Genomic DNA, 14,128 nt, shown 5'->3' with positions numbered 1-14,128 from the left:
CCATGGACTCTTGCTGGCCGAATGTGCGTTTCTTACGCAGGCGAGGACACGTTAGCTCCTAGAGGCTGACTAGATTCGAACCCAGACCTCCAGAGCGTCCAAAGCCCGTTCTTTCCACCACCCGAGTGCAGGGACCTCAGTGGCTCAAAGGCAGCAGCCTTCCTCGCTGGGCTGCCTGCCTGGTCCCTCCTCGCACTGGGACCAGCCTGCTTCCACCTATCCCTGGACCACGTGCCCTGCAGGGATGGCCAGAGGCTCCAGCACGTCTAATGGAAAAGGAGTTCCGTCCTCCATTCCAGCTGTCTCTCGGGCCTTAGCAATGCCCGGTGCTGGAGAAGTAACCTCTGACCACTGGCAAAGTCTCCAGGTCTGACCACAGACCCTCATGGAGCCCATTTTCCATCTACAAAAACGGGCCTGTCAACCCAAAGACCCTTTTTGAACCTGAGTGACCCTTATTTGTAAACCATTCACTTGTGAGTTAGAAAACAAGCTTAAAAAAAAAACTAGACAGGCCCTGGATGGTGTGGCTGTGGGTCAGGCCCAGAAAGGCTGCCGTCCAATTCTGATTCCTGGTCAGGGCACAAGCCAGGGGAGCTCAATCCCGGTAGGGGGTGTGCAGGAGGCAGCTGACTGATGCTTCACTTTCACAGTGATGTTTTTCTCTCTCTCTTCCTCTGTAAAAGTCAATAAAAGTATTGAGCAAACCTAGACAGTTCATGTCCAATTGTATAAACTCTGGTGCATTTCTTTTCTTTTTTTTTTTTTTTTTAACAATTCAATTGGTTTTAGTATATTGCATTCTATATAACAAACTATACTGTTTTAACCAAGCAATTCAACCGTGGCACTAATTATACTCACAATGTTGTACAATCATAACTATTTCCAAAACTTTTTCATGACTCCAAACAGGACTATGTAGCTTTTGAGTTTCGCAGCTGATTAAGTTGTGTGCACACCTGTTACAGAAGCAAAATGCCTGGCTAGTAATGCAACGGCGAGTCAGAACGCTCAACAGTTCCAAGGATGAGCATCTCCTGGGGTCACATATACCTTAAAGGCTAGTGGGAAGCTATGGCCTTCAGAAAAAGATGCACTGAGAAGTACATACAACATCCTAGAAGCTCCTGGAGCCCACTGTGAAGTTGTCTGACTGCCACGCCCAACTCTCAAGGTGCTTATAAATAAGCATTACTCTCACCCCTCATCCCAGGCTATTTATGACATTTCTCTCTGATAATTAACTCACTACCCAATGGAACCTAGAATATTTCATTCTTCTGCCCCACCCTAAGTAACTGGTTTTATAAAAATTGGCTGTCATGTTATTTCCAAAGTTCATTTTTAAAAAAATCCTCATCTGAGGATATTTTTCCATCTATCTTCAGACAGGGTTGGGGGGGGGGGGACATCGATGTGAGAGAGGCACATCAATTAGTTGCCTACTGTATGACCCTGACCAGGATTGGGAACCAAACCACAACTGTGGTACGTGCCCTTGACTGGAATTGAACCTGTGACTCTTTGGTCCGAGGGCCGATGCTCCAACCCCCGAGCCAAACTAGCCAGGGCCCAAAGCGGTTTTGTTTTGTTTAGTTTTTTAAAATATATATATATGAAGTGTCATGTTGTCTGTAAGCCTTTGGGACTTCCTATTACCATAACCAGGACCCATCCACATTGCTGTGAGTGGTTGTAGTTCATTCCTTTAAGGAGACTTCTGCACAACATCCCATCATCTGAATAGAGGTTTTGCTGCTGTGAATGTTTTCCTGGATAAATACTGGGCAGGGAACCAATGGCCATAGAGCATGGGAACATTCAAATGTCAAGTTCATTCCCAAAGCAGCTGCACTCATTTACACTCTCATTGCTAAGACTCAAAAAGACCCACCAACTCTCCAGCAACTGGTTTGTCAAGTCAGGCTTCCTGACTTGCCATTTGAATGAGTGTAAAATGGTATTTTATTCCTTTAGTCTCGATTTACAATTCCTTGATTACTAGTGAGGTGGAATATAATTTTGGGGCCATCTTTCCTCTTCTGTGAAATACATGTTAACATATTTTGCTTAGTTCCCTATTGGGCTTTTACCAAATTGCAGAAATTCTTCATATATCCTTTTTTTATTAAGTTTGTCACGTGTCCTTTCCTTTTTTGTTTTGACATTTAGAAAAAAATCTAATGAGTATATTCTTAATTTCAAGAGTATAATGCATGTAAAAAAAAAAAAAAAATCCTACCAATGCCAAAGAATCTTGGTGCTATTCAAAGAATCTTGGTGCTATTTACAAAAACTCTGGGCTACCTAAAATGCTTCTCTGACCCATCCCCCACCACCCCAACCTTGTTTAGAAAGATAAGCTTCTAGGCCAGTAATGATTTAATTTTAATTTTTTTGTTAATCCTCACCCAAGGATATTTTTCCACTGATTTTTTTTTTAGAGAGTGTAAGGGAGGAAGGGGATGAGAGAAACACTGATGTGAGAGACACATCGGTTGGTTGCCACCTGCATGATCCCAGTAAGGGCTGGGGATCGAACCTGCAACCCAGGTACGTGCCCTTGACTGGGAGTCAAACCTGAGATGCTTTGGTCTGCAGGTGAACGCTACAACTGCTGAGCCAAACTGGCCAAGGCAGAGACAATTTTATTAACAGTTATGTTGTCTTCCACAGTGAACAGAATAGGTACAGGAAACAAATCCTCTCCAGTGTCCAAAATGAATATCAAAGAGCCTGCTGCTGTGAAAGTTTGCTTTTTATTTGTATATTTAATATTTTACAGTTAGAGGGTGGTTACATGTGAGGAAATTAGTAGGTTACACTTAAATACACAGTCTTCATTGTTTTCAAGACAGAAAATTACAAAAGGAAGACTTTAAGATACCAGATATGTCTATAAGCCTGTTAACCTCACACAAATGATAAAGTAACTCAAACATTTTGACGTTATAAAACATTGACCAAGAAAACATGAGAAACAGAGCAAAGCTCACCACAAAAGGCCACGACAACGTGCCAGGCCCAGGCCAGCCACTCTTTCAAGCGTGAGGAGCCCAGGTGAGCAAGCAGCCTGCCCTCTGTGAGTCTCCCTCCAGAGGGACATGAGGGAGCCGGGCGACAGCCACCTGCGATGCACACCATGGACTGCCGTCCTGTAACTAAAGATCTTTTAGAAAGTCTGAGATATGACACTCCATCCGTCTCCCCTCCCGACTTCCCTGAAAGAGCACTGGTGAGGGGCTCCATTGGGAAGATAGCAAGAGGCGGATGAACACAAGATGGGCCGCAGACCCCTCTCCACCAGACCCAGCACCATGGACGACACTGGGCCCTGCCAGGTCCTACTGCAGTTGACATTCCAGGGTGAACCTTGTCACAGTGGCAGTGACCCTGCATGACCTCAACAGTCATTTGAAATTTGAGAAGAGGACTGAGGGGAAAGAACAAAAGTGTATTTAAAGTACAACTTGTGAGAAGAGCAGATTATAAGGCTGTTTAAAAACCAACAGGCACGGAATCTCTGGAGACCACAGAGCAGTTTCATCACATGGCAAAGAAATGCTGTTTCTAGTGAGTCTCAAGCCACAGTGGCTTTCTGAGTTTAAGTTAATTAGCTTTTCTGGTTCTAGGCCTAATCGCTATCAAGTAATCTTCATTGAGAAAATCAGGCTATTGCTTAAGTCACGAATTGAAAGTGAACACTAGGTAACAATTCCACCTCCCTCCTTTCCCCAAATGTCCACCTGCCTTCTTCCCTCTTTCTGCCTCCTACTCTCTCAGAATTCCGACGACATGACAAATATTTGAGTCATGATGAAAAACCCAAGCTTCTAGAAGTCTACTGTGGAGACAATTCCTTTCCTAGGACCTGGAGAAACAAGCTGGCCTCTGACAAGGTGGATTCTGAGGAAAGAACATTCCTAGAAACCCGAGCCCCTTATTAAAAATAAAGGAGCCTCGCCCTGGCCAGTTTGGCCCCGCGGTTAGAGCTGGTTAGAGCGTCAGCCCACAGACTGAACGGCCTCAGGTTTGATTCTCCGTCAGGGGCAAGTACCTGGGTTGCAGGTTCAATCCCTGGCCCAGTTGGGGTTGTGTGGGAGGCAACCAATTGATGTGTCTCTTTCACCTCGATGTCTCTCTTTGACCCCTTCCCTCCCATTCTGTCTAAAAATCAATGGAAAAATATCCTCAGGTAAGGATTAACAAAAATAAATTAATTAAAACAAATAAATAAGCCTCATTTGTAACTTCAATAAATTTTATTTCTCTGAAGCCAACTCAATAGCAGAGAAATCAGGGATCAACTGTCTTAAACCTGTCCCTGGAATAGTCACACAGCAGTAGGTGCAAACGTTTATAAAAATGACCTTATTTATATTTAGGTGCTTCTTTGGGGAAAGATGTACCCTTCTCTCATAATTCAGTTTCTTATTAATGGGAAGAATAAAATGCTTTCTGTAATATTTAATGTTACTGAAATATTACAAATCAAGGGAATAGGTGTGTGTGAGAAGCAACCTCTGCAGTTATTGCAACATCTAGGGGGAAGCAGGAAGGCAGGTGCACAGGAATTTCAACTATAAACCCCTGGCCATAGGCTGTGTGGATCAACTGGTTGAGCATCATCCTGTGCACTGCCAGTTCGATTCCCGGTCCGGGAACATATCGGGGTTGTGGGTTCAATCTCTGGTTGGGGTGGAACTCTGAATTCCTGGGAAACCTAGTTGACTCTTTCAAGTCCTTTCCACCATGCTCTTCTTGGCTGGGTAGCAGCTGAAGTAGTCACTCGCGCACTTGCCAGAACAGCACCCACTGTCCACTTAACTTCTCCAGATCAAGCTGCAATCAAGGCTCACTTTAAGGCAGCGGTTCTCAGCCTGTGGCTCGTGACCCCTTTGGGGGTCGAACGACCCTTTCACAGGCGTCACCTAAGACCATCGGAAAACATATTTCTGATGGCGATTCGTAACAGTAGCAAAATCAGTTATGAAGTAGCAATGAAAATAATTTTATGGTTGGGAGTCACCACAACATGAGGAACTGTATTAGAGTCGTGGCATTAGGAAGGTTGAGAACCACTGCCTTAAGGCAAGCAAACTGCACCGTGCCAGGTCCATGGTGCCACCAACCTCCATGCCAGCCAGGCCTCTCCCAAACAGCAGCACTTCCCCAGAACACTCCCTGCTTGCCACAGAGCAGCGCCCATCACTGTCATGTAGAGCACCTAGAATTCCCTCTCAAAGTTAAAAAGAGCAGGTGCACATTGTGTAAGCGTTTGATTTCTTCCATATTGGGGGAAAATGTCCCTTTGCCCAACCAAAGACTACAGCTACACCATTATATAAAGTTTGGTGTTAGAAAAATTAAATTTTTAGGAAACGGGGGGGGGGGGGGGGGGGGGGGAGGGGAGGTTGGCATCCTATTTCTAATCATCACTAGCTCTTTTTAAGATAATTTCACTAATCCTGTAACTTTCAAAAGCAAGATGCTTTTCTCAGTTAAATTACAGTACTCTACTAAATTTGGATACTGCTTCCCAAATTTAAAAATGTTTTGTGAGCAGCTAAAAAGAACTCAAAATAAAGACAATCATTAAATATTACGTAAGGTTTTCTTTTATTTAAAAGATCACTCACAGAATACCATATCCATAGATTTACTTTCTGTCCTATAGTAGAATGTGTTACGCGTTTGGAATTCCATTTTTATATTTAAAAGTCAACTGGATTGCCCAGAAGTTTAGATGGATTTGTTTTGTTCTTAGTCTTTGCCCACATCAAAGATACAAGCACGTTATCTGGAAGCATCAGGTTTGATCACAGCCATACAATGCTTGTCTGTCTTAAGTTAAGTATTGGTGTTACACAAATGGTTCTTATTTCAGAAGCAAAGATGATAGGTGGAAGGAGAGAAGGACGAGTCCTGTAAGTTGCTGAGACCTTGTAACAAAGAGAGTGGAAGCCACGGATGCCAGCTAGTGAGAACTGCTAAGCACGCTGCACTGCACGGGCCAGGATACCCCAGCCCTCTGGTCGTGCTGGTGAGGGTCTCTTTTCTCTAGGGCTCTAGCTGCGGCTGACCCTGAATTTCTCCCAATAAAATGACTGGGACTCAGGTGCTAAAGAATTTAATTTGTCCACACATGGGCATTCACGCTCAAAAGCTATTGCCTATCCCCCTAGCCCTGGGTAAATGCTGAATACTGTACGTGGGAACAATAAACTTTGTCCCAAAGATAGGACCCAGTAATTTACAGCCACCTACCAACTACTTTAAGGGTCTGGTTAGCTCTGCATAGTAAAATTCTCAGTCCATGAAGTGAAGCAGAGTGAAGTGCCAGAGTCTAGGCCCATTTTCATGATAAAATTAAAGGATGTTAAACTAGGGAACAGATACGTGCGAGGGAGGGGTGCAAAATGCACAGACAACAGGGATTTGGAAACAGCAATGTCCTCACTATAAAGTTAGCCCAGCTCAGCTCTAGGGCCCTCCACCCCCACTCTTTAGTCCCCACAGCACCTGTGCTCAGCAGAAAGAAAACCAGCAGCAGGCAGTTCACTACATCCAGCCCGAGAGAGGAGCCTGTGATACAGCTGGTAAAAGGAGGGAACCAGTCTGGACAGGTTTGACAAAGCAGTAATAAAACATGTGAACATAGTAGTGCATGTAACTAATCTTCCACGTAAACTCCCTATCAACATCCCACATTACCCTTTAGGTTTCACTATTTGAAATCTGAGTTTATTCTGCTCAAATAACCCATTTGGGGAGGGGGCATCAGAGACAGGACTACTTATAAATAGGGACGGGAAGGAATTTGCAGGCATCAACAGACATTTTATCCTTGTTTTGAAAACAAGGTGCCTGATAATCTGTATGTTGATCAAAGCTGAATAAAAACAAGATGCTATCCAATTTGTGACTTCTTTCCTGTTTTTTTCCCCCTTTTCTTTTTTGGTGAAAGCCACAGAAATACAGAACTCGACATGCAGGCCAGAAGAGAAGCACTGGGAAAAAGAATCAAAGGAAGTGACTGGAGTCTGGCCAGTGTGTGTAAAGTAAGAAGAGAAAGAGAAGGAGAAAAATGAAACAGCACCTCAATCCAAAGAGCTCCCACATGGTGGCTGCCTTTGTCCCTTTAGAGAAACTCATGTGCTGGAAGGAAACAAGAAACAAGAAGGAAAAAGGACAGAAGGAAAATGGGGGAAGGAGTGGCAGGGGGGAAAAATAAAAAGCACGAAACAGGCACTAGATACAGCAAAGCCAAGAATGTACTAAAAACCACTTGTTAACTGCTGACATGCACTCACAAGCTCTGTTGTTTCCTTTGTAAGAAAGGAGGACAAAGGTCAGGCGCAGGAATGGTAACTGCAGGACTGCCGGTCCAGGGGGCTAGCCAGGCCGCAGTCTTGCTCTAACTGCCCCTACCCCATTCCCTCCCAACCGCAAGCTCATTCTTGCTCCTTGTGAACAACTTCCTCTCTGGGCCGGGCTCCCCCAAAGATAGCAGAGTTGGGATTAGCTACTTGATTGAGGGGCGTCGCAACTGTTCGAGGTTTAAGCTGGAGCCGTGGTCTCTGTGCTCTTTCCTCTGCAGGGAAAAAAAACAAGGCTTATAAAGAATGGATCCCATACTCCATTGGGCAAAATAATCAAATGGATGCTGATCTCTACAGCCCAGCCAATTTCTACAAATCAACAGCCCTGAAGAACTATCACATCCCTAGATATACTAATAAAGGTAAAGGATACTATTTAAGACTAAGGGTGGTTTACAGTAACAACTGTGCATGGCTTAAGAAGGCAAAAGTCCATGCGGTACAAAGTATCATAAAGAGGTATCAAAGTATCACGAAGAGGTACCCTCCATTTACAAGTTGTCACCATACCTTCTGTTGGTTCTCTGAAATCCATATTGGATCCTCGAAGGGGAGGACCATCTCTGAAACGACTCCCCATTGGAGGGCCTGTTCGCCGGTCACCTGGGCGACTCCCTCCCCTGCCTCCTAAGAAGTCGTCCCTGAAACCTGAAGAAGGAAGATGACACTGAATTACTTTTTAAACTACTGTCTCAAAGCTAATTACATAGCTTGAGTAAACTGTTTCTGACTTTAAAATTTTAAGTGCTTTAGCTTGTCCAGCATCTGAAGTTTTTCCAAAGTATAGTGCATTGAAAATGAGTCCAAATGTGAAACTGTTTGGTAATTTCAATGCTAACAGACTTTCTAAACAAAAAAGAATCTTAGGAGAGAAAAATAAGATAAGCTGTTTAAGTTCTTAGCCTGCAGGAAAAGTGAAAAACACCATGAGGCTATAGTCTAACATGGCTTAAAACAATATGAAAATCCTCAAAGCACATTTTATTCTGTTTTCTATGATAAATATATACATTTAAAAGATAAACCTGTAATTTAGAAGTTACAATTTAGAATGCAAAATCACAAGAAAAAACTAAATACAAAGACAAAATAAAAATACGAAGTCACCTCTGGGTGACACTCCCCATTTTCCTGCTCCTGCCGCGTTTCAGTGTGGATCATTCTAAAAGCAAAGCACCTGTGTGGTAAAAAAAGCAGTTATCCGAGTAAGGCCCACTCCCTAAGGGGGCACACTGAAGAGAGCAGAGCACCTCACACCCAACCTGTATCTCATAGCCTCTGGTTGCAAAGGGGCTCTCCCCCATTCATTTGTGTATCTGCTAAAACAATTACCAACAGAAGTAAAATGCATCTCATTTACAAATGTTAAGAATAAGTTACAATTCTCATCAGTGCGTGAAAGAGAGTTATTTTCTCATTGGATTTTTAAGAAGCTTAGGCTTTATTTAGTTTTGTATTTAAGTGAAAGTCCATCACAATTACTGGGATTTAAGCTAATTAACCTTTAACAGTATGGCCCATTGAAATTAGTTAACTTCCAATAAAAATATAGGTAAGATTTTAATTAATTAAACAAATGTGCTTGCCTCCCTTTGTTTAAGCTCCTAAAGGTGACTACTTTTACTCACTCTAAGGATGGTGACATTGCTCAAAGCTTTATAGGCACATATCTTTGAGAAGCCTGAGGCATTCTTCTATAGAGTTGATCTCCATTATTCACAAATTTCATATTTGCAAATTCATCTACTTGCTGAAATTTACTTGTAACCCCCAAATCAATACCTGTGGCATTTTTTTTGCTGCCATTCAGACATGCACACAGCAGTGAACGACTTGAATCTCTTGACTCACATGTTCTCAGTTGAGGTGGAACAAGGCAATACTCTGCCTTGTTTCAGCGCATGAAGTAAATAGATCCTTTTCATGATTTACTTAGCACAAGTTTTTTTTTTTTTCTCTTGTGGCTTTTGTTGGTGATTTCTGTTTAAAATGGCCCCCAAATAGTGACGAGATGTCTAGTGTTCCCAAGCATAAGAAGGCTGTAATGTGTCTTAGGGAGAAATTACACAATAGATAAGCTTAATTCAGGGAGTTACAGTGCTATTGACTGTGAGTCAATGTTAATGAATCAACAATATACATTAAATAAGGTGTCTTTAAAAAGACACACACATAGCCCAGCTGGTGTGGCTCAGTGGTTGAGCATCAACCCATGCACCAAGAGGTTGCCAGTTTGATTCCCGATCAGAGCACATGCCCAGATTGTGGGCCCGATCCCGGGAGGGGGGGGCAGCGTGGTGCAGGAGGCGGCCAATCGATGTTTCTATTTCTCTCTTCCTTCCTCTCTAAAAATCAATAAAGAAAAAAAAAAAAAAAAGAAACACACATAAAGCAAGTTTATGTATTGATCTGCTGACAAAATGCGGTGATCAGAGGCTCGAAGGATCATGACTGTTATTTCCCCTGGAAACAGGAGATCAGTATTTGTTAATTCAGTCTTCTCATTGGTTCTATGGAACCTAACTACTTACTGCATATATGGAGAATCAACTCTATCTACAATGGTGGCACTTTTCCTATTGTTTAAGGGAGGCAAGGATTTTGGAAATAATGTTATTTAAAATCCAGTTCAGAGACTGAGTTGAATAATCCCCATGTTAACAAAACAAGCAATAAAAATAATTCTAAAAAAGACTTACACCAAACAACAGCACTGCTTTGGGGGAAAACACAGTGGGAATGCATATAGTCCAAGTATAAGATTCTTCAGTCTTTTAACCTGACACTTCTCCCAAACTAAGCTAAACTGTGAAGTGTACCTTTCCAGGTGAGTATGAAAGTAAAGTTACTTTTTCTTAATGAGGTTAATAACTTTTGCTGCCAGTGTTCAGCTCACAACCACATTGACAAGGCAGATAAAACACAACTGCAACATTGTCCAGGTATATGAGACAAAGTATAGAAGAAAAAACCAGTGGACTTTACCAGGGACGGCTTCATTTCAAAGTATCTTATGATAACGAGCATTGGAAAGGTTATGAGAAAAGCAAGGCTGAATCTTTTAATCAATCTGATGAGATTTCCAGGAGGCACACTATTCATGAGAATCTTCTGAGTTTTCTTTACAAAGTTTAGTTTAACACACTGGCCATTTCTGGTGGTGGGACTTTAAAATTTTTATTTGCTTTCTGGTAATGCTTAACTTTTTTTTTTGACCAGCACATATCATTAAAAAAATAGCACCACTCATTCTTTTGAAGAGTAAAAAAAGACCTATTTTCGTAAATAATGTATATAGGCATTACTCTACCATTGGGGCAACTTCACCAAAACATTGCAGTTCACACTGAAACTGGTGGGTGGCAAGGTAGTTTCTCTGGCTATGTTCACTATGTGTCTCTGCTTCAGAGTTAAAGCCCAAGCTAAGCCAATAGTAGAAAGGCACTGGTTAACTTCCACAGTCCAGAGCTATGAGCTCACTGTGCTCCTTCTACAGTACCAGGAAATGCACAACAGGCAGGTCAAAGACCACTACTCACTTAGCCACTGAATTGGCTTTGAGAAGACATTTGTTGCATGTTTCAATCAGAGACTAGCTTATACATAAAATTACAGGTTTACTGGATTATACTGTACTTTTATGAATAAGCTCATTTCTAATTGGCTATAGGACTTTTAAAAATTAAATTATTCAATAGATATAATCAGTCATCTGTTTAGCTAGAGCAGTACTGGAAATAAATTTTAAAACTTTGCAGACTTTCAAGACACCTTGCATCAGTTCCCTCATACTTACCCATTACTTTATACTGAGTTTTGTTTTGATAGGGGGAGGTGATAGGGTGGGTGGGTGGGAGTGTTGATGTTCTCATATATTGGAGAGTACAGAAATAAGTTTATAGAAAAGAAAACATTTTTGGTTTTCTACTTTTCTGTTACAATATTTTTTTACTACATATATGAATTGCTTTAAAAACAAACAAACAAATAGTAGAAATGAAGAACTGTTTACGAGATTTTTCAAAGCAGAGGCCTAGCATGCAAACTGGCTTCTTAAGTTGAGCCAAGGAGGCACCTATTGGCCTGCCTTGGTAAGTTAAGAAAAGAAATGGTAGGCCCTGGGAGGGTAGCTCAGTTGGTTAGAGCATCATCCCAATAAACCAAGATTGCTGGTTTGATCCCCGGTCAGGGCACATACAAGAATCAGTCAATGAATGCATAAATAAATGGAATAGCAAACTGATGTTTCTCTCTCCCTCTCCCTCCCTTTCTTTCTCTAAAGAAAAAAAAAAAAGGAAAAACCAGGAATGGTAAAGTCATTAAGGCATGAGTTCTGGGCTCCTCAGGAAAAAAATAGTTCACCAGGACTCTTACCATCTCTGAGGGAGCCACCAGAAACCAGTTATATGGGTTTCCGTACATTTCTAGAACCTCTCTATATTTCTAGAACAGTATTTCTATGTGCCATATACACAAGAGCCATCAAGGAGTTTCATTAGGCTAGACCCTGAGAAACACTATTGCATGAGACAAAGGCACCGAGAGAATAAGAATAGTCGGCGAAGGAAAGGTAACAAAACAAGGTGGGTCAATTAGTCTAACTTGCCCACCGTGTAAAACCTTTCAGGCCCTACCCCAAATATTTAGGCTCTAATAGAGGCTTATTGCATGCCTGGGTACCTTTGGGAAAGTTTCATTTGTCAAAGGAACTAAAGAAGTAGTCCAGCCAAGCCGGCTACTCACAAGAAATGTACAACAGCAGCAAGGCCACTGAAAAAGGTTAAGTGGTGATACTTTAAATACTGATACCGGAATTGAAGTCATCCCGGGACTCCCATCCACCTCTAGATTCTCGAGAGCCACCCATTCCTGAGGATACACAAAAAAGATAAAGTTGAGGTCGAATCATTACCTTGCTGCACACACATGGAAAAATTCACTGGGACGATGTACAACTCATGTGATGGGAAGTTCAATAAAATTAAAGAGTTTGTGCTGCCAACAGAAAAAAAACCCAACAACCCCAGGCTTGCAGAAGCATCATCCATTCTAAGATTTTATGTTTATAAAAGCTCACAAAAACCTATCAGACCTACAAGACAGAGTTCTACTGGTAAGCTTCCAGAGTTGTAACCAGTACATTTAATGTTCAGTTTTAGAAGAACCAATCACCTCTGTCATCTGGTCCACCTTTCCTGAATCCAAAGCCACCTTTATCTTGTTTTCTGCCTTCTGCGATGTCCACACGAAGTGACCGATCACCCAACAGCTAACGATAAGGGGAAAACAGTGTAAGTATTAGCAAGAAAAAAACTCAACCACTAACATGACAGAGAAAACCTGAACATACTTACTGCACCATCATATGTCAAGGCTTCCTTAAGGGAATCCACCTCGTCAAATTCTACATAGCAGAATCCTGTAAAAGAAAACAAACTCTATTTCCTCAAGAAATTATGGGTTAAAAATAACGTGGGATCCCTATTTGTACAAATTGTCCACATAAGAACTACCATTTTTGTTGCATCTAGATGACTGCAGGCTAGCAGAGCCTGAAAGAACATGTTTTATTTTTCAATAAATAGAACCTGATTGGTATTTTTCCCTCAGTGATATTTTATCGGAAAGTACTAATCAAACAGGCACTAAAATAGCAGCTGTGTTTTTATAAAGCTTTCTTTTTGTATGTTTTAACCATAATAAAACCTTTCTTGGAGAGTTGTTGGTTCTGATTTCTGAATGACTTTAATATACCCTAATTGGGGTTTTAAGAGAGATTTCAAAGCCGATACCAACATGCTCTGAAGGAGAGGATGAAGGTGCCTACTACTACTTTAGGTAGTTGGTATAAAAGCCTCTGAATAGCTGTTCTCTTTACTTGCAACACTCTTGTCCACGTTCCTTCCTTGCCATCTGCGTTAAGTACTTTCCCTGCCCTAATTTGCTCACACTGCACCCTGCAACCCCCCCCACCCCTGCCACAGTATCCTCATCCTATGTAATGATTATACTTTACCTTCAAAGCCCACTAAACCGCAAGTGCTTTGAAGGCCTGGGTCCAAACTTTCCCTGTTCACCATTTGCTCAGTAAGTGCTTACACAAAGAATGTACTGCTTGACTGCAGAGTATCCCCTGCCCTCCAGCCTTCTTCCCTAAGTGGACTGAATGTTCAGCGAAATTGAGAAAACCACTCTGAAGTTCAAAGAAGCAACAACAGCCCAGTCACACATCTCACACCCTAGAGCTGCTGAAACTGAAGATGATCCTCTATGAGACCAAAGTCTAAAACCTGCTGCTGCTACTGACTCAGCTCAAAGGTTGGCTTCACCTACTTATCTTTAAGTCTGAATTCCTAATGCTTATTAGCAAGCAAATTGGCTGAGATTTACTTACACAAGTTTAATTGACATATTTGTTTTCACTATTTGATCACTTGCTAACAAAGCTTCAGGTTCTAAAGTAAAAAACCTTTCAAAAAGTAAAAAAAATACCACTATACACAGAACCACTCAGACGAGCAACACTTTTACTTCTTGTACAGCTCCCCTCTGTAAGTCACCATAGTAACATACTTCTGGATAAATAATGTAAACAAAATGCCCTTTACCTTGCACCATGCATTTATCTACTGGGCACATTTCCCTTCAGGCAACATTGAAAGCTAGATGATGTCATTTGATTCTTCATTCTTACTCCTTCTCTGATCAAATGCCCTTAAGATACTAATCTATAGACACTAAGT

The 14,128-nt window shown here is 41.8% G+C and overlaps 1 protein-coding gene across 2 annotated transcripts in view; it reads right to left on the bottom strand.

The window, feature by feature from the left end:
• Positions 1-6,414: 6,414 nt before the first annotated feature.
• The window catches only part of EIF4H (eukaryotic translation initiation factor 4H), a 30,730-nt gene continuing 23,016 nt past the window's right edge, over positions 6,415-14,128 (bottom strand). Inside the window, exons 3-7 of one of the 2 annotated variants that reach the window (XM_036280100.1) lie at positions 12,740-12,804; positions 12,558-12,654; positions 12,195-12,254; positions 7,896-8,033; positions 6,415-7,597 (exon numbers count right to left, since the gene is read on the bottom strand). In XM_036280100.1, coding sequence (XP_036135993.1) covers positions 7,458-7,597; positions 7,896-8,033; positions 12,195-12,254; positions 12,558-12,654; positions 12,740-12,804 — 500 coding nt within the window. In that variant the 3' untranslated portion in view covers positions 6,415-7,457. The remainder of the gene's footprint in view (positions 7,598-7,895; positions 8,034-12,194; positions 12,255-12,557; positions 12,655-12,739; positions 12,805-14,128) is intronic. The other variant, XM_036280101.1, reaches the window with a different exon arrangement.

This window comes from Molossus molossus, unplaced genomic scaffold (assembly GCF_014108415.1).
Source record: "Molossus molossus isolate mMolMol1 unplaced genomic scaffold, mMolMol1.p scaffold_m16_p_3, whole genome shotgun sequence".
Taxonomy (NCBI): domain Eukaryota; kingdom Metazoa; phylum Chordata; class Mammalia; order Chiroptera; family Molossidae; genus Molossus; species Molossus molossus.
The sequence above is the reverse complement of the archived record's forward strand: the minus strand, read 5'-3'. Positions and strand labels throughout refer to the sequence as shown.